The 22,165-nt window shown below is 42.5% G+C and overlaps 1 protein-coding gene across 4 annotated transcripts in view; it reads left to right on the top strand.

The window, feature by feature from the left end:
* LOC134870546 (teashirt homolog 2) overlaps window positions 1-19,627 on the top strand; it is a 46,090-nt gene extending 26,463 nt beyond the window's left edge. For all 4 annotated transcript variants that reach the window (XM_063892783.1, XM_063892773.1, XM_063892763.1 and 1 more), the window contains one exon: window positions 15,880-19,627. In XM_063892783.1, coding sequence (XP_063748853.1) covers window positions 15,880-18,911 — 3,032 coding nt within the window. In that variant the 3' untranslated portion in view covers window positions 18,912-19,627. The remainder of the gene's footprint in view (window positions 1-15,879) is intronic.
* Window positions 19,628-22,165: the final 2,538 nt, after the last annotated feature.

Genomic DNA, 22,165 nt, shown 5'->3' on the forward strand with positions numbered 1-22,165 from the left:
TTAGCCTCACTAGCTGCATTGTAATTGGGGGCAGAGGGAGGTTGCTCATTCTATATTTTTTCTCCCCTTGTTTGATAATTGCAGACTTTAGCGCGCCCTCTGTTTTAATTTTTTTCTCCCGATCCTCCTAAAACTCGTTCCCATAGATGCTATTTTAATGCAGTGGCTCTTTCATCAGTCATCAGGAGCTCGAGAGAGAGAGAGAGAAAGAGAGAGAGAGAGAGAGGGGAGAGTTCATTTTGGAAACCCACTGTCTATTCCCTTTTTGGGTTTAAAGCGCCGTCAGCCTTCCCACTGCCTCCACCATGAGAGCCTTGACACTGTCCAGGTCCGTCCTACTTGGCAAGTGGGAGAGCTACAGAGAAAGGCAGAGTTTATTTCCTGTTCTTGTGAATCATATATCAGTACAATTCCCCTCTGTGCTGTTTGGCAACGGCGGAATGACGGGTGTCATTTATCATACGGACTGAAAGAGGCTGTGGGAAAAGGGATTTGAATTCTTCTGGAAGTGTGTGGACTCTCCTTAGTGGTGAATCATTAAACGGAGGAGTTTTTCAACAGGGATATGAGTAACTCCTGGTACTTTGTTTCCCATGTCTCACTGGCTGGGCTCAATCATTAAATGTCTCCAAAAAATAAGATTTACTAGTTTTATAAAAATGGTGAAGAGACATGGCATTTAGCTTGTAATTGAGGATTCTTGCTCTGCTGAATCCATTAAGCTCTTGGATTGAGGCAACGTTCATGGTCATGCTTTTTGCAGGAATCCTATTCAAGCTAATTTGAATTTACAAAATTTGATTAACACTGCATTTGTCAGCTTCTTGTTGTCCTGCTAAGTGATGACATTTCCATCTTTCAGCTGTTCTTCTCCACTCTCCGTTCTTGTTGACTGGTATTTAAGATTGTGCTTTATAAACATTTTGTGTTCTTTTTTTGATTTTTTTTTTTTTCCTTTTCACTTGTCAGGGACGGTTACTATTTCCCACACTTTGAATCGGGTGATCAAAGAAAAACGACTTTTGATAGTCTGTCACCGGCTCTTCAAGCTGCACTGGCAGAAATAAACGTGTCAAGCTTTAACTTATCCTCACACGAAAAAACATACTCCTAACCCCTGCTGCTCTAATTGAGTGTTACTCCCAGAAACCTGTGAACACACATGCAAAACTGACTGGATCATAAATCAGGCGTCTATAGACAGCCACCCCACCCCTGCCAGAGAGCCTCCCCAAAGGATCTACTGGTTTCCATGAGCTGGCTGGAAATCAGCCTTCCCTTTATGATATTTCTGTATCTACCATCCAACCGTTTTTTACCTTTTTATCTCAAAGTTAGTTGAAGTCCTCATCAAATGAAAAGAGTCAATAAGGAATCGTATAGGGAAATGTTGCTCGGTGTGTTTCAGCTGTCAGCAACTGTTAGCTGTCTCTCATGTGCAGATCACAAAGTTAAATGTGCTGTCAGCGAGTCCTCAGCTAGAAATAGACGTGTTGAGGTTAGCCTGAGAAGCACCGCCACCCCCTGCTGCCCAGCCGAATGTAGATCCATCAAGCAATGTGAACACATATCAAATCTGAGCGTAAAGGTGTAATGGAGCACATTTTCAGGTTTCCGAGGTGTTGGAATATGTTTCGAAACAAAACGTGTGTCTCGGCATTAATAACACATCTGGTGTTGATGTTATTTGGTAATATTCAGCAGCAGTGTGCCGTGCAGAGGTCTGTGCTACCTTCCTTCTCGCACACACAGTTATATCTTGATGTTTTCTGAACCTAAGCTCTTAGTGCGTGACCTCTCCCAGAGGCCCAGAGTCCCGGGCCGGTATCTTGACATGTTAGCCTGCCACCGCCTGCTAAAGAAGAGTGTAGATGCCCCTGAGGTAAATGAAAACATTTGGTTCTTGCCAGACCTGTTCACGTCTCAGCTGGGCCACATGAGCTGGCAGGTGACGCGTGTACAGAGGAGAATCGGAGACCGCAGCGGTGGCCTACTTCTTTTCTTCCACACGGACCATGCAGGCCACAACCCAGAAACACAGATGAAAATGTTCTTGGCTCACGACACACTGCGGTGAAACTGACAAAGACTGACCTGCATCCAGGTGAAACTCAGCCTGGATCTTTGCCTTTTAAATGCTCAGGGATGGGTTTCATTATAGCATATTGCTCCTAGTTCTTCCGCTTTGTGTCTTACATTTATGGAATCCCATTGTTAGTGGATTTAAGAGGCTGGTTTAGTGGCGGTGCGTCCCTTTTTTTTTGTTCTGTAATTTTCGGAAATAGACTTGACATTGTGTCACCATCTCGTATCAACATCTGCAATTACCAGACAATCCACATTCAAGTCCCATGGGGAAGTATGATTGCAATTAAAAGTGCAGGGCAAATGTTAATTAAGTAAACTACTTGAAACAGGAAACAGCGAATGTTTAAAATGTTTTTACTTTTAACCTTGCACTTCTTTTTCACTTCCATTTATGTTCGCAGCCTGGTGCAAATTAAAGTCCAATTTTAGAGAAGCTCCTTGTTTCGTTTTTTGTCATTCTCTGGTTAGGCTGAGAAATAATTCATAACATCTACTACTGATAAAATATGAATCCACTTTGTTGTTATTCACACTCTGCCACATAATGCTGTAAAATGTTTGGATGCTCTTCCCTTGACTTGAAGACTTGTAGTGGATAGCACTGCGGTTCAGGTTATTAAATCAGAGGGAATAACAGGCCAACTTCTGGCCTTTCTTGTGATTGATGAGCCAAGCTTTATTTGCTGAGGCGGTGTGTTTGTTCCTGTGTAATTGTCTACCAGATGGCTAAGCTAACTGTTCTTAAATGCCTTCAGACCTGCAGGGGTCCTGGGTCTTAACATTTTCCCTGCTAATGACATTATGCCCGCAAACATCTCATAGTTTCTTTTTCCTCCTTGCCTTTCTGATCTCTGATGTTCAGGATCAGAATGGCTTTGCGAGGCATTTAGTTCGAGTTACTGCCTCTGTACGATTCTGTTTTTAATTTGTTCAAAGTAGATGTTTTGAAGTCGCTCTGTTGGTGAACTCCTTTGCGAAAATGAGAGCCTACTCGAATTTGAAGGCAGATGAGAGAGAGAGTTGTGTGTGGGGGGGGGGCGGGGGGGCTCCACTCTACCTGTGAGGAGTCAGATTGGAGGAGAAAATGGATCTAGGTGGCAGTGCGAGTCATCAATCACAGCCCCTCAAGGGGAGCTGCAGCTAAAGCTGCTCTGAAGTGCTATCTGTCAGCTGCTCCGATCCAGCCGGGGGACCAGAGAGGGGCCATATCGCCACCCATCAGCTCATACCAGCACACAACTGCCATGTAAACATGTGCAGGTGCTTATGTCAAAATAACCCCTGTCCCAGTTCACAAAGTTACGCATATTTCCAGAAACGATCATTGGGCCGTGTCCTCCTTCTTTGTGTGTTTTTTTACAAAATACCTCCGGATGCTGCAGTTCCTGTAATAGCTTTTTGATTGTAAACAGCATTGGGTGGTTTATTGTAATTTAAAAGTGAGTGTACTGTGTCTCCTGCTCTCCCCCGTCCCTCCCATCCCGATTCCTGAATAAAGCCACCAAGTGCTTCTCCGCGAATGTCGAGCCGCGGCTGTCGATACCTCTCAAGATGGATAGTTGTTCTGCATGCTTATTGATTCGGCACAGGCCAGAGATATAAGTATCATTTGTCATTTCTGGAATTATTTGGAGTCCTAGTTAAAACCCAGAGCGGAGGGGGAGATGGCCATGCCTTGGGGGGGTTGGTAGTTGGTGGGGGAGAAGCGAGTTGTCTTAGCTTTGATGAATGACTGCACGGGTTTTTGGTTTTTACTGCGAGCGCCGGGGCCCTTTAGCTGCTATTTGCTTTCACCATGGTCCAAGAAAAACAATGCGATGGGTCCAAGGACTGAGCAGCATCGTCCTGTCATGTAGCGTAGCGCAGCGAGCAGGGTGGTCCGGCTGGGGGAGTCAGGAGGAGGGCGGGCCTTGGACACTACATGCTGCTCTTCCTAAAGACCCAGTGGGTTGCATGCCGTCCTGCTGCTCTGTGACGGCCCCGAAACACATGCTATGAATTTGAATATTAAGCATGTAGGATCTACAAAGTAACCAGAAACAGATTTTCCTTGTTCTTCATTTTGAAGTAGCATGCAATGGGGAGGGGGAAGGATTTTTTGGTAACAGTAGCTTCAGTGTTTCCCCTGTGACTTTGATTATGTCCTGTTGTGGGCATCGGGCCAGCAGCAGAGCCGGCTTCATTACTGTATGGATCATCTTTTAAGACCATTTAAGATCAACGAGAGCTATTGTCCACTAATGACAAAGGCTTTTGGAAGTTCATTACCCTCAAACCCGTTTGATTCATTCACCTGAACAGCCAGTTTCACTCCTACCGATTCTCTATTTGGATCCAAAATTGTTTGATTTTTTTTTTTCTATTTTGAAATACGACTTGAAAGTTGAGTAAAAACCTTTTCTTTTTTTTGGAGTTGGGTGAGGAAAAAGTGTTTAACACAGGAACATGTTTAACAGCAACAACAGAGAAGAGAAGAGAAACCTCAGACACATGAATGACAAGTAATTATTTCCCTTGTCCATCAAACTGTGTTTTGATGCAAGGATGCGATCAAACATGATATTAACAACTTCAAGCCTTCAAATGAAAATGATTTGGAAATCATGTGAAGCCTCTGTGTGAGCTTTTGTGTTGCCCTGCAGCATGAATCATTCATATACATGCACAAACACACACACACACACACACACACACACACACACACACACACACACACACACACACACACACACACACACACACACACACTCTGGGCAGGGCAGAATTTTGCCTGACCAATATTATCGTCACAGCTCTTCAATGCTAGATGACCATTGTGTATTCATTTCCATTTTAGCTTGCCAAAATGTCTTCTCACAGCAGGAGAGGGGATGGAGAGAGGGAGCGACAGCTTTGTGTGTCTTTCAGTATCTGTCGGTATCCCCATACGCACTGGGCTGACCAACTGCCCCCAGTCTCCCTGTATAGGCGGCAAACAGGGCGGTCCATCGGGCCCACTATGGTTTTATCACTTGCCCTTCTTTCACACGGCCGGATCAGAGTCACTGTATCTAAAATACAAAGGACCGCCGCATTAAACCCAATTTTACAGAATCAGAATCAGATTAGCTACGTTTACACATACAAGGAATTTGCTTTGGTGTGTAGACGTGTAAACAACAATAAGTTGCAACAGAAGGTCAAAAATAAAACAATTATAAAAAGAAAATATTTAAAATAAAACAATTTAACATAAAAAGATTAAAAAAAGACAAAGATTTACTCCAAATATAAATATACAAAATAAACTAAGTACAATGAATATATCACAATACATGGCAAGATGCAGTTTATTACAGTTTGAAGTGGAGGGATGTGCAGAGATACAATACTAAACTGGGTTAAAAAAAGTATATATATAACAAGTTTGAATTATTAAAAACAATTATAGTGATTTGCTGTCAGTGTTCTCATTTAGCTCGCTACAGCATGTCAGGAAAGAGTAGTTGCTTTAGTAGGGCAGTCTTCTCCATTTTGTTTGCAGCGAGAGGACAGACAACAGAGGCCCGGCTTAATCCCTTTGGAGAACTAGTGCATGAATTGATATATCCTCCTCTCCCTCCGTCTCTCCCCTCTTGCTAATGTCTTTCCTCGAACTTGAACAAACAGCCTGTTCGTGTAGGACACATAAGACAGATGTTTAGGATTACTTTCACCTCATTGCTCTATTGTGTGCACTTTAAGGGAGCTCAGCTGATGTGGAATGCCACTCATTCAGCCTCCGCGCTCCTACAGGGCTCCCCCTGTTTATCAAAGTGCCATCTGCACTCAAGACGGAACAACACAATTTTTAAAAGTGTGTGTGTGTGTGTGTGTGTGTGTGTGTGTGTCGGGGGGGATATGATTTAACGGCGTGGTCGTTTTTAAAGGGAAGAAAAATTGAATATCCCACTTTTTGTAAATGTTTAATGGTGTTTTATCAGATAAGATGAGATGTTAAAACAAGGCTTTACACAAAATTTGAAGCTGAAAATAAAGAAACTTAAACATGTAATATAAACAACTCAAACTAGAAGATAAAACCGAACAAAAAAAGTAAAATATATACAAATTGACGGTGAAAATATGTCAAATAAACACGATGAAGGGCCAAATTACAGCTAGTAAATTTAAATGAAGTGTGCAAGGAATAGCATATTACATTAAATATAAAAGGTACAGTGGACAGTGTGAAACCCACGTGGTGTCCTCTGTAACTGAACACTATTAGTGTGTAAACAAAACCTCGCAATTCCTATTTTTCTGTCCTTTAGAGAAATAAATCTAGCCTCTTTCTCCCGGGCCTCCCATTCGTCTCAGTTTATATGTGTGTGTTTACAGATGTAGAAACAAATGGGCCAGACCCACATTGATATTGTTGAGGGGTGACATTATCTGTGAGCAGAGCACTTATCTAATCTGGCTGCTGTGGGAAGCAGAAGGAAGTGGCTATGGGACAGGGGCCGGGGATACTGCATCTTTAATTACCATTGATATCGCAATGGAGAAGGGAGGGATGGGGATGGAGGAGCATAGCCAGCGGGAGGGGAGGGAGGTGGGGGGAGTTGAGAGAGGGAGAAGACCCGTGTTCACTTTTTAATTAAGGCTCCGTAGTGTAACTCGTCAATGTACATTATTGGAAGAATGAACGTCAATGCCATTGCTTTTTCTCCCCCTCCTTTATCTCTGTCAATGATTCAAAGACATGATTTATGGTTCGTCTCCGTCTTTCAGGATCATCCATCAAGCGCTGGCTCTGCCGCAGCGCCACCCGTTGTAAATCATTCTGAAAGCCTGTCACTCATTTCCATTAACCGTTCCTCTGTCGCTCTGGTCTCCGCCTCCCCTCAACCTCCTTTTTTTTCCTCCCCCCCACCCCCCCCACACACCCCACAACCCTCACTCTCTCCTCCCCCTCGGTGCACAACCTACAGCCACGCAGGGTATCAGTTCCGTTCCGCTGCTTCGTCCGCCTACCTTCTTTTCAATAAATTAACCACTTTCTCCCATGCAATGAATAAAAAGGCTCTGCACTCGTCTTGCAGTCGGCACCTACTCCTCCTCCATTACAGCTGAACACCTTACAAATGTCACGCCGCTGCCTCGTAGGCTAAATGAGGATATAGCGCAGAGAACATATTTTTGTTGCACTGACTTCTCCTGTGGCGGTATTTGAACAACTTTGATATGTTTGCAGTGTGGTATTAATGAATATATACCACACATACAGGCCGCTGCCTCTGTTTTTTTTTATTGTGTTTCCTTTTTTTGCAGGCGACTTGAGGATAATTTACCATATTTTTAACACACTATAAAAGCCCATGTGCGTAGGTGTTCACATAGTTTCTTTTGTGCATTCATTCTGGGACTGTATTTAACTTTAACAACCAATGGAAACAATATTATACTTGTAATTATTCCATGTAGTAAAAGCACACTAAGTGGGCATTAAATGCTGCTGATTTTCTGTAAATCCAACCAGTAGTTTAATTCAGACGCTCAAACAATGACTGCAGTCTTTAACCAGTTCTTTATAGGAACAGGTCTTATGAACAGAAATAATTGGCTCAATGGAGTGACTGTCAATCTCTTACAATGGTTGATGTGCCTGCTCTCGGGGAGCCCAATTCACTGGCCTCTTTTTTCATTCTAATCAACATCTAGATATCAACACAGCAGAATACCCACAAACAGCAGAAAGCCTGTTTTGAGGGGAAACTTTCAACTATTGGTTGCCAACACATTTCACTATTTGGGCAGCCATTGTTCTCAGAATGGGCTGTCAAAGTGACAATGCGCAGCAGGCAAATCCAGAAGTTTGCACTTTTCAGAAAGCAGCGGGCCCTAATCATTTTTCGGAGGACACTTGACAACAAATTTGCCATTAAAATGAATCTGAATAGGAGGGAGCAGGGCTGTTGTGAAGCCTTCCTGCCTCACTTACTGTTGCTCGTCTTATCCCACAGAGCCGCAGGTTTGGCGGGCTCGTTTCTCTCCCTTTATGCTTGCCATGAAGCCGCTTTTGGTCCCAGTAGAAACTGACAGTACCACGCTTCAGCTGCAAATTCACTCTGTAGCCTCATTGTATTTAATGAAGGGAAAAAGTGGCAATCTACTATTAATGAACTTGGAATGTAAAAAAATGCCTCCCTTTGCTGAAAACTGCATAAAACTGCTTGTACAAGGAAAGCTTTTGCTGGAACCCGTCCAGAACCTAATGAAAGATCCATACAGGGACCGTGCGGGCTGGAAGACTTAGTGAAATGCAGATTGTTTTAATAGAATACACGCAGTCTCTTCCAGCTGCGCTATCAGATTCACCTCATCCTGACCTTGATGGAGGGCTGTTGTTGTTTGGGAGGGCCAGTGTTTAGGGTTCATGAAAAGTTTATGAAGCAGGGACTGTATGTACTGTATATATGTGTACTGATCTCAGGGGAGGGCTAAAAGGTACACAGTCAGTGAAGCAAAGTGTGAAGGAGACTAGCCACAGGCTTTCTCTGGTACTTTGGAGAGGACATGTATGCTTTTTTGGGGGGTTTCCCTTTTCCTGTAGTGTGTTATATAGGTTTTTGTGCATGTTTCTCCCCCAAACTCTCCCCCCACTGCCTGAAACGCCTCCATTAGACTCCTTTGTTTACTTCAGTAACATATTGACATCATTATGTAACACTCAATCTTCCATTGGCTAGCGCTCCAACACATTGTACGTGATAGTATAAGGGGCGGGACATCTCTAAGCGGCTGACCAATCACAACAGAGCCGGGTAGCTAACCAATCAGAGCAGACTGGGCTCTGGTTTCAGACAGAGGGTGAACAGAGAGGCAGTATGAGAAAAATAAAGAGCGTTTTGACCAATAAAGTCACAGTAGAGACACCAAATACAAATATGAACCTGAAAATGAGCGTAATATGTCCTCTTTAAGGAATAAATGAACTATTGAAAGCATAATCCTGGAGGAAATGTTTACAAAACATCAAGCAAGGACTGATTTGGAATAGAAAAGCATTTTATTAAGTTGCATGAAAAACAAACAGCATGTAAGGCGTGTGTAGGCCATCATACCTTTCCCTCATAAATCAAAAACTAGAACAAAGGCCTTATGTGTGCGGGGCAGTGGTCCTTTAAACGATGGCCCACTTTCCTCCCTGCTGCCACGCAAACATTCCTGACTGACATTCAATCAGGGAAATTTGAACCAAAGCAAGATGGTCTTTTATTAGTACCGCCCTGTTTGCTCGACTGGTCAGCTCCAATATGCGCGGCGGTTTGAGTGGCGTACTGTAAGATGATGGGTTCACTCTCTGATAAGGGTGAATGAGGGGTAAACTGCTATTCTGCAGAAAGGAACCATCAGACCTCATCATGTCGTTCCTGGAGAGCCGTGTCACGGGCTCTTCAGAAACCGAGTGACAGAGCGGCTCCTCTTCCCGCTCGTGGAAAATACACTTGGAGCTGAAGCCGCCCTGCTTCTGCTCCGCCAACTGGAACTTTGTATCAGTCAGGCCAGAAAAGATCATCTGTAATCTGACATATATACGCTGCGGCTTTTAAGCCTCTTCAGTTGTAACGTAATCCTACATGCTCGCCAAAACAGTTTACATTTGCCTTTCCTTGTTAGCATAGGAGGACAAATAGGAAACACTCATGCTTTGTACAGAATATTTTAAGCATTGTTTACCAAATAGCACAAAAACGGTTATTCAGCTGCTAGGGGTTTGTCTAGCCAAAACACAAAAGCCAATATTTGATCAGTCATTGTATTTAGCAATGCAGATAGTTTTGAGATATCTTCTACTTAAGTTGAGTGCAATTAGATGTGATATATCACATTTATTTAGACTGTTTACTGAGGTTAAAATAGCAATTTAACTATTTAAGTAACATTTGTGAGGTATAAGCAACATCATGTACTTCAAGTCTTAAAATTAAATGTACTTATTATGCATAATCGCTCCTATTAGAGTTGCATAATCATATTTTTGGGTCATTATTATTGCTACTTTTACATTTAAGTGGTACTTCATACATATAGTGTGTTGAACCTGACCTGAGTTTAAATGCTACTGGATAATTGAATCTATTACACATCATATTTTCATTACGAATCAAATGTTTTATATATAATCCTTATGTCAATTGTGTAGCTTCAGCTGTCAAATAAAATCAATATTTGTGCATGTCTTTGTGTCATTCAAGTAAAGTAACGTGAAATCAAAGTCACTGAAATTGTACATTACTTAAATGAATGTAGGTAAGATACTTTCCATCCCTGCTGAGTAAAATACAAACAGAAAATCAGTTAAAAACACATTTATTTAGTCGATAATGTTCAGTTAAAGATAACGTTTTCCCAAAAGGGGCAATTTAATTGTATGTTTATCATTTGCAGTAAATAATAGTAAGTTATTCTATTGGATTGCATTAGAGGTTTGCACTGAGTGTGTATTATATCATATAAGTGAACAACCCTTTAAAAAACGACCTTCCTAGTGCTGGTTTTATCCCTGCTTACAATACTATCTCATCCACAGATAGATAAAATCCTCCTGGCTTTGTGCTGTTGGTCTGGATCGGGTCTGGCAGACAGGATGGGCGTGTTCTGTGTATAATTGTCTCTGCCGGTGCTGATAGGGGACCCTTTGGTGAGATGCAACACCCGGCAACTGCATGTGATGTGGCGGCTGTGGCACGTTCAAAGTGATGACTTAGGTGCTGGAGTGCAGATTGCAATGCTCTCCCACCGCTCACTTCCAATTAGGCAGCGGGCCGACTGATGCGTCTCGGAGCAGAAGCTTCTAGTAAGCATCAAAAGGAGCAGCGTCGCTCAGTGACATCACGGAGCTCCTGCAGCTTCATGCAGGGCAATCAGCTGTGGCTCGGTAATATAATGATTAGCGGTCATGCTAAGACAGACTCATGGAAAATGTGTACAATTGCATAAAAAGTACCTCAAACTAAAGACTTTTTAGAGACCGTGTAGCCCAGGCTGCCTTGCCTTCGGATATTTCTTTGTGTTTGTTGCTGTGCTCTCCAAAGTTCTCTGTGTTTTTAGTTAACAGAATGTTGGTTGTGAAAACATTTTTGATTAATTGCCATAATTATTGTGATCATTTTTGCCCAAATGAACAGCCAGATGGCAGGATATGGTGTCATATTTGCGATCTTCTCATTAATCTGGCTCTCGGTCCATCTGAGCACATTGTGCCGTTTGCTGTGTTCACAATCTGTCCTCGAGTTGTCCGCGTCTTTTCCGGAGCTGCAAGTTTTTATTTGATTATATTAGTCTATAAAATATTAAAGTTGAGGGCGTATGAAAGCAAGGCATTTATCTGCATGAATAGCTTTTGTTTAGTGAAGTAGGTAATGTGCTTTAAGTAACATCTCCTTCATGCATACAGAAATTAACCTGAGTGTTTCCGTCTCGTGGTTTTGTAGTGAAAGCCTCAGGAAGCTCCAACAAAACCGCTTTGTGGTGCTTTTCAACTCACTTTTTCATTATCTCACCTATGTATTGTGCTTTTTATATTCCCCAGAATGTATAGCACAATACTCCTAATAACAATTTGATGATATAGACGCAGTTGCAGTGAGTTTTGAGGACTATTAAGGCTGTCATTAAAAGTGTTGGAATGAAATAATGGGCCAGGTGGGAGCTAACGACACGTTCCTATTTAAAAGCGAGTCAAAAACTATTTAATTCTGTGATATCAATTAACCTCCAGACAAATTTTGTCAAAGGGAGAAGTCTGAGTGTGATTGTTCTCTATTTACTCTGCAGTGTCCTTGGGCTCGAGGAGACTGATTCCTGACAGGGAACAATGAAGAGAGAAGTGTTTACAGATCTTTACAGATGGCTCCGGGGCTCAGAATTAGCTCCTCGCAATATCTCATGTGATTCGGTTCAGTCTTAACTTCAGATGTGTCATCAAGACTATCATCAGGATGTCTGACAATGTATCCGTTTGATCTTGATGTTCACTACTCACCGTGTTCGTCAGATATCACTGTCAAATATTAAACCTTGTGACATGTGTTTCTCATTCTAATGATAGCTCAGTGAAGAAGTCTCCATCACATCATCACGCCGGCTCTCAGAAACACATCATCCTGTTTCCAACGTTGCAAAAAACTTTGGATTTATGATTTCGTACATCATGTACTTTTTTCCACTGACATTTCACACCTATTTATAACTGCAGATAAGCGCGGTGACTAAGTGGTTTGTTTAATTAGCAGACAATTCATTGCACACATTGCTTACATGTGAGTGAAAACACATGATAGTTATTGAGACAGACTAGAGATTGCTCAGTGATCCTGACCGGCGTTGTGGAGCGCTCTACAGCAGGCCTGCTTTTTTTTTATCCCCCTCTTTTTCTTTTTTCTTCTTACATGGCATAAATCCGGGAGATGAAAATGTCATGGAGCAGGTTCATTTTGCAAAGAGGTTTTGATTGCCATGCGCGTGTAATTGATTGTTCCAAGGACAGGGGGAAATCTAGAAATGTCATAACAGTCCTGCTTAGGTTGGTCCCACCACAAGGCAATCAATGAGAAGTAAAAAGAGATATTGATTTGCGAGCAGCAAAAACTGTAGCTTGAGACAACCGGAGAGCGCCGGGGAAAGTGGCACAGACGTGCAGACCTGTCACTGGCACCTATGAATTACCCAATCTTCTCTGAAGATAGTGTTACCTCGGATACTCACAAAGTCCTGCGCTGGGTATTGCAGCTGTCCATTAGCTAAGCTCCTCAGGCTGCTAACGCTCTCTCGCTTGTCAGATTAATGAAAGAAATGTTGACCTTCCAAGGGATAAATGTTGACGTTCTCAAATTTACAAAAGTTCCTACTGACATGTTAACATTGGAACCCGAACGCCCTTTTACAGCTGGCACACACATTTCTAAAATGATTGACACATTTTGAATAGACTCACTTACACAAGGGAGAGGGGATTGTGTACTCTATGAAGATACTAATGCTTGAAGTTGAGTTGTAAATATATTGTCGTGTAAGCTTTTAGCACCGATCCAGTTGGACAGCTGCTGCCTCAAATGTTGCGGTATATGTAATCTACTGTTTCCGATGCTGGTTTCTCTTGATGCAAGGGGGAAAAAAAGCCCTTTTGGCTCAGAAATAGGCTTCTGTAAATCTAGGCCTTGCTATGCCAAGAGTCTGCTCTAACGGATAAAGGTTATAAACACTTCAACTGCCTGATTTATGATGGACACCTCAGGTTTTTTGACCTTTGCATATCTCTGTCTGAAGATATAAATTTGTAGTGACACAGATTGGAGGCTTTACAGCAGTTTATGACATGCTAAATCTCAGGCAAGGCATGCCAGCCTCTTGTTTTGTAAGGCTAGTTAGACTGGGAGTTGCCTTGCTTGGAATCATAGAGAATAATTTCAAAAGCAGGCAGTAAGTTGTAAAAAATGTGCCTGGGAACAAGAAAATCCTGCTCTACGCTTTTGGTTTGAACACTGATCCACCGGTTCTCATTCTGTATTCTTAACAAAACGTCTCTACAATGCCCTTTCAGAAGGTGTTGTCTGTTGCGACATTGTCCTTGAACATGATCTTGTAGGAGAATAATGCAGCATGGCATGGCAGTGGTTCGACCAAAAGCTGGCAAAGGATGGTGTGAGACGCAGGGTAAGACAGAGTTGTGGATTTCTTGGAGTGATCCCTGCCAGAAGGTTAATTGGAGCCTCTGGATGTCTGCTACTTAGGCCATCTGATAGAAAGGTGTAGAACAGCAGGAAGGGCAGCTGTTCATCTCTGTCAATTCCGTCCTCAAATCCCACGATAAGATGCAAACATTTACATTAAAATTGAACTACATGTAAGTGGTCATTTTCTTACTCATAGGGTAGGTGAAGCATGTATTTGGGAATGATAAGCTACATGAAATATGCAGGAAGTAGCCTCTACTGTTCACCGTGGTGCAGACCTGGATTGAGCCATTTCTCACTGGACTGGAAAAATGCTCATCTCCCCACTTTGGTGCACGCTCTGCCCAGTCCTTTAGTTTTAGTGACGCCTTTGAAGAGAGAGGACATCAAGTTGGAGCTTGTCATAGCCATTGGTGTTCTCCTTCACTGTGAATACTATATATACGACTATAAATAAAACATTCCTGTGTGCTCTTGACAACTCTCTCCCTTCGCATCAAGGGTGTTTTGGAGGCCATCACCGATCTCGGTTGGCCAATCAAACCGTCTCTCTTGCGGTGGATCAAGGTCACGGCACATTCGGGGCTCTTGGGTGCGAGTGTGTGTGTGTGTGTGTGTGCAGGCTCTTGTTCGCGAGGCCCCATTCTCCATGTTTGTTTTGAAAGTCCGAATCCCATCTCCATCCATTAGCTGGCAGGCATTCACCTCCAGGGTTACTCTTGAGGCACTTGTGAAATATTGATAATAAAAAAAAAAGAGTCTTATTTTCAGAAGGCAAAAAAAAAGGGGGAAGACATTCTATGGGCTGCCCAGTGTGGGACTCCTGAGTGCTCGGCTTCAGCCATCCCCCTCGTGGAGTGCCCTCTATTCAGAAGAGAAATATTAACCACATGAAATGCATAAGTGCCTGGACAGGGTTGTTATGTCCTATTCATATTTAACTCTGAGCACATCTGCCACGTCTCTCCCAAAATGCACATTTTCAAGCTTGCCTATGAGGCGGAAAATATCTTGGATATGTGACAGCACTGACAAACTGTATTTATTGCAGAATGTCTTCAAAAGATATGCAAACATTGGCTGTGATATTGTTGTGTGGGTTGCTGGATGTTTAGATTCTAAATAATCTGAAATAGTTATTGTCAGAGGAGGCGGCTTTAATCATCTGTGGCTGTGTTTGTATTATGTCGTGCAAACCCTGCAGCCACATGGAAAAAACCCCTGCTATGCTGAGTCAGAGTTCCCACTAATTGGATGATGGGAACTGTGTCAATTAGAAATACTGTTGTTTAATTATCTGTTAATTGAAGCAATAATGTTTGAGTTCTATGAGTTGAGAGAATGAACAGGTGAATAATGACAGAAGTAATTGCTGTTTATGACACTGTCTGGGAAAATATAATGAGGTGACAGATTGCCAGTCATTTTTGGAATCTTATTTTTTAATCGTCTAGTTTTTACGCTGATAATTAAATCAGTTTGATCAACATAACAATCACAATCACATTTGCAACATATTTTGTATTTTGCTAAATGGCTTCATAGCTTAAGAACTTGTGTTTTCTGATCTCTTTTAATGTTTTAAAACATTGTAGTTTGCGTCAATACATTTCTAACATGTGGAGTCGGGGAATCTGAAATGTTATCCAGAACAGAAGGCTTTCATTTTCATTGCAGTTTTGAGACATCCATAATCACTATGGAATCGGTCATTTACAATAACACTTAGCAAGGCCCCAGAAGAATCAATTTCCTTTTGTCACTCAGTGGCCAATGATTGTTGTAAACATCTCAAGTTGAGGCCGGAAAAAAACCTTGGACACAGCACAAAGTCAATGGCCAGTCGTGAATCACATGGTGCTGTTACACCAGCAGCAGTCTGTTAGCAAAGACATTATGTCCAGCTTTACTCTCCAACCTCAAGGCCCAAAATAGACACCATTATGTTGTCCTTAATGGCCTCTGTGACTTGTACTTCAACTTTAAAATAATACTTGATGCATGAAGATTTAGTAAATATTGTATCTTGTGAATAAAATGTCCTAAACTGTGTGTTTAATCTCCTTAATCTCTTTATCTCTTTCATTTCCAGTGTACGAAGATGGTGTTCTTCAGGATCCCGTCACTGAGGAAGAGGGCGAGAACGACACTCAAACTGAAGAGGAATGCTCAGAGAAGGCCAGCCCCAAAGTGTCCGAGGACAAAGAGCTGGACAGCAAGAGCAACAACACTTTTAGCAACCAGAACTCACCCATTAGTGTCCTTTCCAATCAAGAAGCCGAGTTAGAGTCACGCCTTAGCGACACCAGTGACAGACTCTCAGACTTCAAAACCTCCTCGCCACCTGAGAGCGAGAAGGATGACAAAAGTCGCACCTCCAAGCATAAAGAGGAGACGGGCGGCAGCTTGGAGAAGATGAGGGCGGCTTATGCGAACTTTCTTTCTGATTCTTACTGGACGGGGATAGGGATGGACTTAAAAATTGGCAAAAACGCCAGCAGAGCCAACTGTGACAGCACCAACGGAAGCACCAAGACAGAGTTTGACTGGCACCAGGATGCACTCTCTAAGACCCTGCTGCAGACAGACTCCCCAAAACCCACATCCAAACCTAACCTCTTCAGCTCCGTCCACCTGTACAGGCAAACCACTAAACCCTGCGGCTCGGTGTTCACGGGAGCCAGCCGATTTCGCTGTAAGGATTGTAGCGCGGCCTATGACACTCTTGTAGAGCTGACGGTCCACATGAGCAAGAGTGGACACTACCAGGACAACAACCACGGCAAACAGAGTCATTCCTCCGGTTCGTCCTCTAAATCCAAGAAACGAAACTTGCAAGACATGGAAGGAAAAGAGGATGCGCAAAAAGTTTTGAAGTGCATGTTCTGCGGCCACTCTTTTGAGTCACTCCAAGATTTGAGCGTCCATATGATTAAAACCAAGCATTACCAAAAAGTGCCTTTAAAGGAGCCAATCCCAGTTCTCACACCCAAATTATTGCCGCCTTCAAAGAAACGGGCCTTTGACACGGTGAGACCTTGCTCCCCTGACTCCACGACTGGTTTATCTGGCTACACCGAGGCACAACGGGCCGCAGCCATTTCAAATGCTAACAATAATCGCTACGGATATCAGAACGGAGCGAGTTACACCTGGCAGTTTGAGACGTGCAAGTCTCAAATCCTCAAATGCATGGAGTGTGGAAGCTCCCATGACACCCTTCAGCAACTCACCACGCATATGATGGTTACTGGACACTTCATCAAAGTCACAAACTCAGCCTCTAAAAAGGGTAAACAGTTGACCCTTGACCCCTTGGCCATTGAAAAGATCCAGGGTTTAGCTGAGCCTGCTGTAGGTGACACCGAGGGAGAAAAGGTGCCCCCGAAAACTCCTTCCCCCGGGGGTGTTGAGAAAGATGGCCAGGGGGAAGGTACATCAGAGAAAATGGAAGAAACTGAAACTAAAGATGACAAGCAAGAGAGTGAGGATCAGAAGGCAGCCAATGGGGCTTTTAAGTACCCTTATCTCCGTGAGGAGGATCTTGAACAGGACTCTGGGGGAGGAGGGGACATTCTCAAATCTTTAGCCAACACAGTGGCCTCTGCCATCAATAAAGCTCAAACAGGGACACCGAGCTGGAGTGCCTACCCGAGTATTCACGCTGCCTATCAGCTCTCTGGCCTCATCAAAAGCTCGCCTCTCTCTGCATCCCCCCCTACTCAGCTAAAGCAGACATTTAACCACAAGCTGAGACCGATTGCCCCCAAGGGGAAGTCATACCACGGCGCTGCGGGAGTTGAGGCTCCCCAGGGACTGCATCAAAATGTGGACATCAAAAAAGAAAAGGTTGGCATTAGTGATGGTAAAGAAAGTCAAAATAGTAAGTTTGATCTGTTGGAGAATGATGACAGCGATTGTCAGGATGATTCCTCTTCCTCTTCAAAGCTTGATGCAGACTGTATGAATGAAGGGAGTGATGCGATCAAAGGGAAGATGAGCCCAGATTTCTCTGACAGAGGCAAGACACCGAGCCCCTCTGCCAGCAATGGACGCAGCACTACTTCAGAGCCTCTCAGTGACACTCCATCTCTGCTCGGCATAAACCCTCTTAGTGCCCTGCAGTCTGTTCTGAACAATCATCTGGGCAAAGCAAATAAGCCCCATAACTCGAGACTAGATAAACTCACAGCTCACACCCAGTCTATTTTTGCTGACCTCAACCGTAGCAGCGAGAAGCAAGCTTTAATGCTTGGAAATGCGATAAGAAAAAGGTCTGATAACCCCTTTCTATTTGTCAGTGACGACCAACCAATAGACCTGACAAAGTCTAAACAAAGCAAGTCAAGTTCCTCCGTACTCCAGCCCTCCACCCCGATGCCACAGAAATACGCTCTGTCTGACATCGCAGATATGGTGAAAGTTCTTCCAAAAGCCACAACGCCAAAGTCCTCCATACCGTCACGGATCCCGTCGATGAAACTGGAGTCGGACGTCAGGCGCTTTGAGGACGTGTCGGCCGAGGTGTACTCCGTCCACAAGCGTAAAGGTAGGCAGTCAAACTGGAACCCTCGGCATCTTCTCATCCTGCAAGCTCAGTTCGCCTCCAGCCTCTTCCAGACCTCCGAGGGGAAATACTTACTCGCAGACCTTGGCCCTCAGGAACGGATGCACATCTCCAAGTTCACCGGATTGTCCATGACCACCATAAGCCACTGGTTAGCAAATGTAAAATACCAACTGCGGAAAACTGGAGGGACCAAGTTTCTGAAGAACATGGACACCGGTTACCCCATCTTCTACTGCAATGACTGCGCCTCCCAGTTTAGGTCACCGAACGGATTCATTTCCCATCTGGAATCCCATCTCGGGTTCCAAATCAAAGACATGTGCAACATGCCGGTAGAGCACCAGACGAAGGTGGAGGAGCCAGAACTGTCCAAGGCCCTCAGTGTCAGGGCCTCAGAGGCTCTGGTCACAGACGAAGACATTGACTCAAAGTTCAGATGTAAGCTCTGCTGTCGGACATTTGCGAGCAATCACGCAGTCAAACTCCATTTGAGTAAAACTCACAGCAAATCCCCCGACAACCATTCACAATTTGTGGAAATGGACAAGGAGTAGTTTTTCATATTATTGTCACTTTTATTTTATTTTTCTTACTTTTTTTATTTAATACACTGGTCAGATATTTCAACCATTTTTCAATTAGCGTTGTGTAGTGTGCATCATTATGACGTTTTGAACATTTCATGGAGTACAGCGAAGACACACTGGTTAGAAATTGTATAAGGTTAATAACTAAGAGATACTTTTGCACCCTGCTCAAACGCATCACCAGTAATGAAACGTATTACTGCTTGAAGAAACATAATTGCTGATGTTTGCATGCAATAGCCCCGGCTATGACTACTATTTATTTGTATGATATGTCAAGTTTCAATTGTATTTCAGAGACAAAAATAATTAACTAATTGTACTTTACAACTTCTGTGATACAGTACACCTGCATCAACGTGCAGCTGTTTGAACAGGTAGCCCGACACATGATAACACACACGCAGAACTGTACAGTGTATTGCTATGTAAAGATGTTTTGTGTTGAAATGATAGGAAAAAAAAGCACTTTAATAAATGTTTAATCACCAGTTTAGACTCGGATTCTGTACATGACTCAAAGATAATTAGACCGTTTGGAGATAAGGATATTTCACATGTAAATATATTTTAGGAGAATAAAAAAGAACAGTGTGTTTCATGCAACAAGGATAACAGCAAGACAGATGATACCTGTGATACCTGCACCTTTTTTTACTTATTCAAATAAAGAGTTAACATTTGGTAACAGCCTGGATATGTTTTTTCTTCCTTTACTGTTTGCTTACAACGTTAGCAGCTTGAGTTTGTTTTTCTTCTGATTATTATCAGCTTATGAGTAATGAAAAGAAGGGCGATAACAATGCGTTGTAGTTATGCAAGTTTCAGTCACACATAATCATCAGAAGATAAGTTAGTTTCCTGATTATTTCCAAAGAAAGTTTCCCAATAAAACTATAGGTTTGTTGTCACACGTATAAGTCAAGAGAAGTGTATAGAACAATCTTAGTTGACCTTAGTTTTAAAATAAGGCAATCAATAAGAGAATAAAGACATCATTTTAAACAGGTAAAAATAGATCAAATAAAAAGAGATACAAGAAAAGCATCAATAATGTTACAGCAGGAATAAAGTAAGACCAGAATAACTTGCCTACCTGGAGAAGAAAGATGAAATTGGTTTCCATTTCTTATAAACACGGCCTGGCCAAAGAAAAAGCTCACACACTCTGTAATTTCGTTGGACCGCCTTTAGCTTTGATTACGGCACGCATTCGCTGTGGCATCGTTTCCACGAGCTTCTGCAACGTCCCGACATTTATTTCTGTCTTGCATTCATTTTCCGCCAACATCTTGTATTGATGACGGGAGATTCAGACCACTGCGCAAAGTCTTCTCCAGCACATCCCAAAGATTCTCCATCGGGTTCAGGTCTGGACTCTGTGGGGGGCCGATCCATGTGTGAAAATGAGGTCTCATGCTCCCTGAACCACTCTTTCAAAATTTGAGCCCGATGGATCCTGGCATTGTCCTCTTGGAACATGCCCGTGCCATCAGGGTAGAAAGAATCCATTGATGGAATAACCTGGTCCTTCAGTATATTCAGGGAGTCAGCTGACCTCATTCTTTGGGCACACTGCTGAACCTAGACCAGACCAACTGCAGCAACCCCAGATCATAGCACTGCCCCCACAGGCTTGTGACCTTTTGTTTTGACCGGGCTGTGTATAAGTATATCAATTAATTTGTAATGAAATCAGGGAACAGAAGGTCAGCTAAACAGGCAGACATTTTTAATTTGGCTACAGGCGAAATATACAATTAAAGATATATAATTACTTAATAATTCATTACTATTAAGTCTAAACCGAGCCTGAAATAATCAAATTATTCCTGTGTTTGATTCCAAATTATCTTTCAAGGCAGGCTTCTAAGGAAATAACCCGGAAAATATCCTGAAATACAGACCCATAATATAAAACGCTTCCAAATATATTATATTTAATTTTACAATTCCTCCAGCATCTATTGCATGCTTTTAAACCCGCGGAGAGCCTCCCTGCCTCACCCTCATACTGTACAGCACACTGCATTGCTTCCCTTACCTTATGACTTTTAGATACACCCTAAGATACATCTTCTTGTCAGACTTTATTGCTTTCCTGCGAACGCCGCTGCTGTTGCTGCAAGATGGTATCATAACAATTAAACATATTTCCTCCAGCTCTATTATTTCAAGGCTATTAAAAATAATTGCCTTCTAAATTCATAAACATTTTATGCAATTCATCTCTTTTTCCAGCAATCAAGTCCTCAATTACCTCCACCCATCAAATCTGTGTTTTATAACTGCCGACTGACATTTGATGGCAAATGGGGGAAAGCACATCATGGGCACTGTGGTGATTTGAATGCTGTGACACCGACTTGCCCCCTATTGTTGGAAATGAGCATGCAATCACGTTGTTCATCAGATGACTCCTAATGCAGTTAGAGTATTCAGCTATAATTTCTCCCTGCATTTATAATTACTGTCAAAGACCACACACCTCACTGAGCAGATTAAAGCTATAAATTATTTAGTGCCTTTTCTCCACCGATGGATCTCTGATTTGTCTGTAGGGCCATTATGTTTTAAGAGCAACTTATTCTAAACCCGAGCCAAGCGTTGTCTTTAAGTTGCAGACGAATGCTTTGCAGGAAATAAAACAAAGGATGTGTATTATTAGGTGTTTGGGAAATTAAAAGTAAGGGTTTTTGCAAACAAAAGGACACAGTTTTTCGTTTTTTACTGAGCTTTGATTCCATACATTTAGATAAAAATCCATATTCAGTACATTTTGACGATTCAGCACATCATAGTTAACATATTTATCCAAAGCTAGCCAACGAGAAATGCTAACAGTGGAGGAAATGAGTCATCTCGGACCATAATTTGCTTTAATTAGTCAATGTGGGATTTATTTTTAGTGCACTACAATGTTAAATGGCTGCAATCTAAATTTAAAGCACATTTTATGAGGTCTATGATTCTTATTATTTGATGGTGTATGAACTGTAGTGTGTGGAAAATAAATAATACAAAACTGCTGCTGCTCCGTTTCTTCATACAAACACAATGCTCTCTATTAGGAATACCTGCGTTATTAAACACTGCTGTACTCCAGGTAACACCTCGCAGGTAATTAAGTGAAATAAACCCATAATTCTTCCAAAGCTTTATATTAATTCATTTTGGATGTTTGCATATTAACAGAGTTAATCGCACCGTACATCTAACGT

The sequence above is a fragment of the Eleginops maclovinus genome, chromosome 1 (assembly GCF_036324505.1).
Source record: "Eleginops maclovinus isolate JMC-PN-2008 ecotype Puerto Natales chromosome 1, JC_Emac_rtc_rv5, whole genome shotgun sequence".
Classification (NCBI taxonomy): Eukaryota; Metazoa; Chordata; class Actinopteri; order Perciformes; family Eleginopidae; genus Eleginops; species Eleginops maclovinus.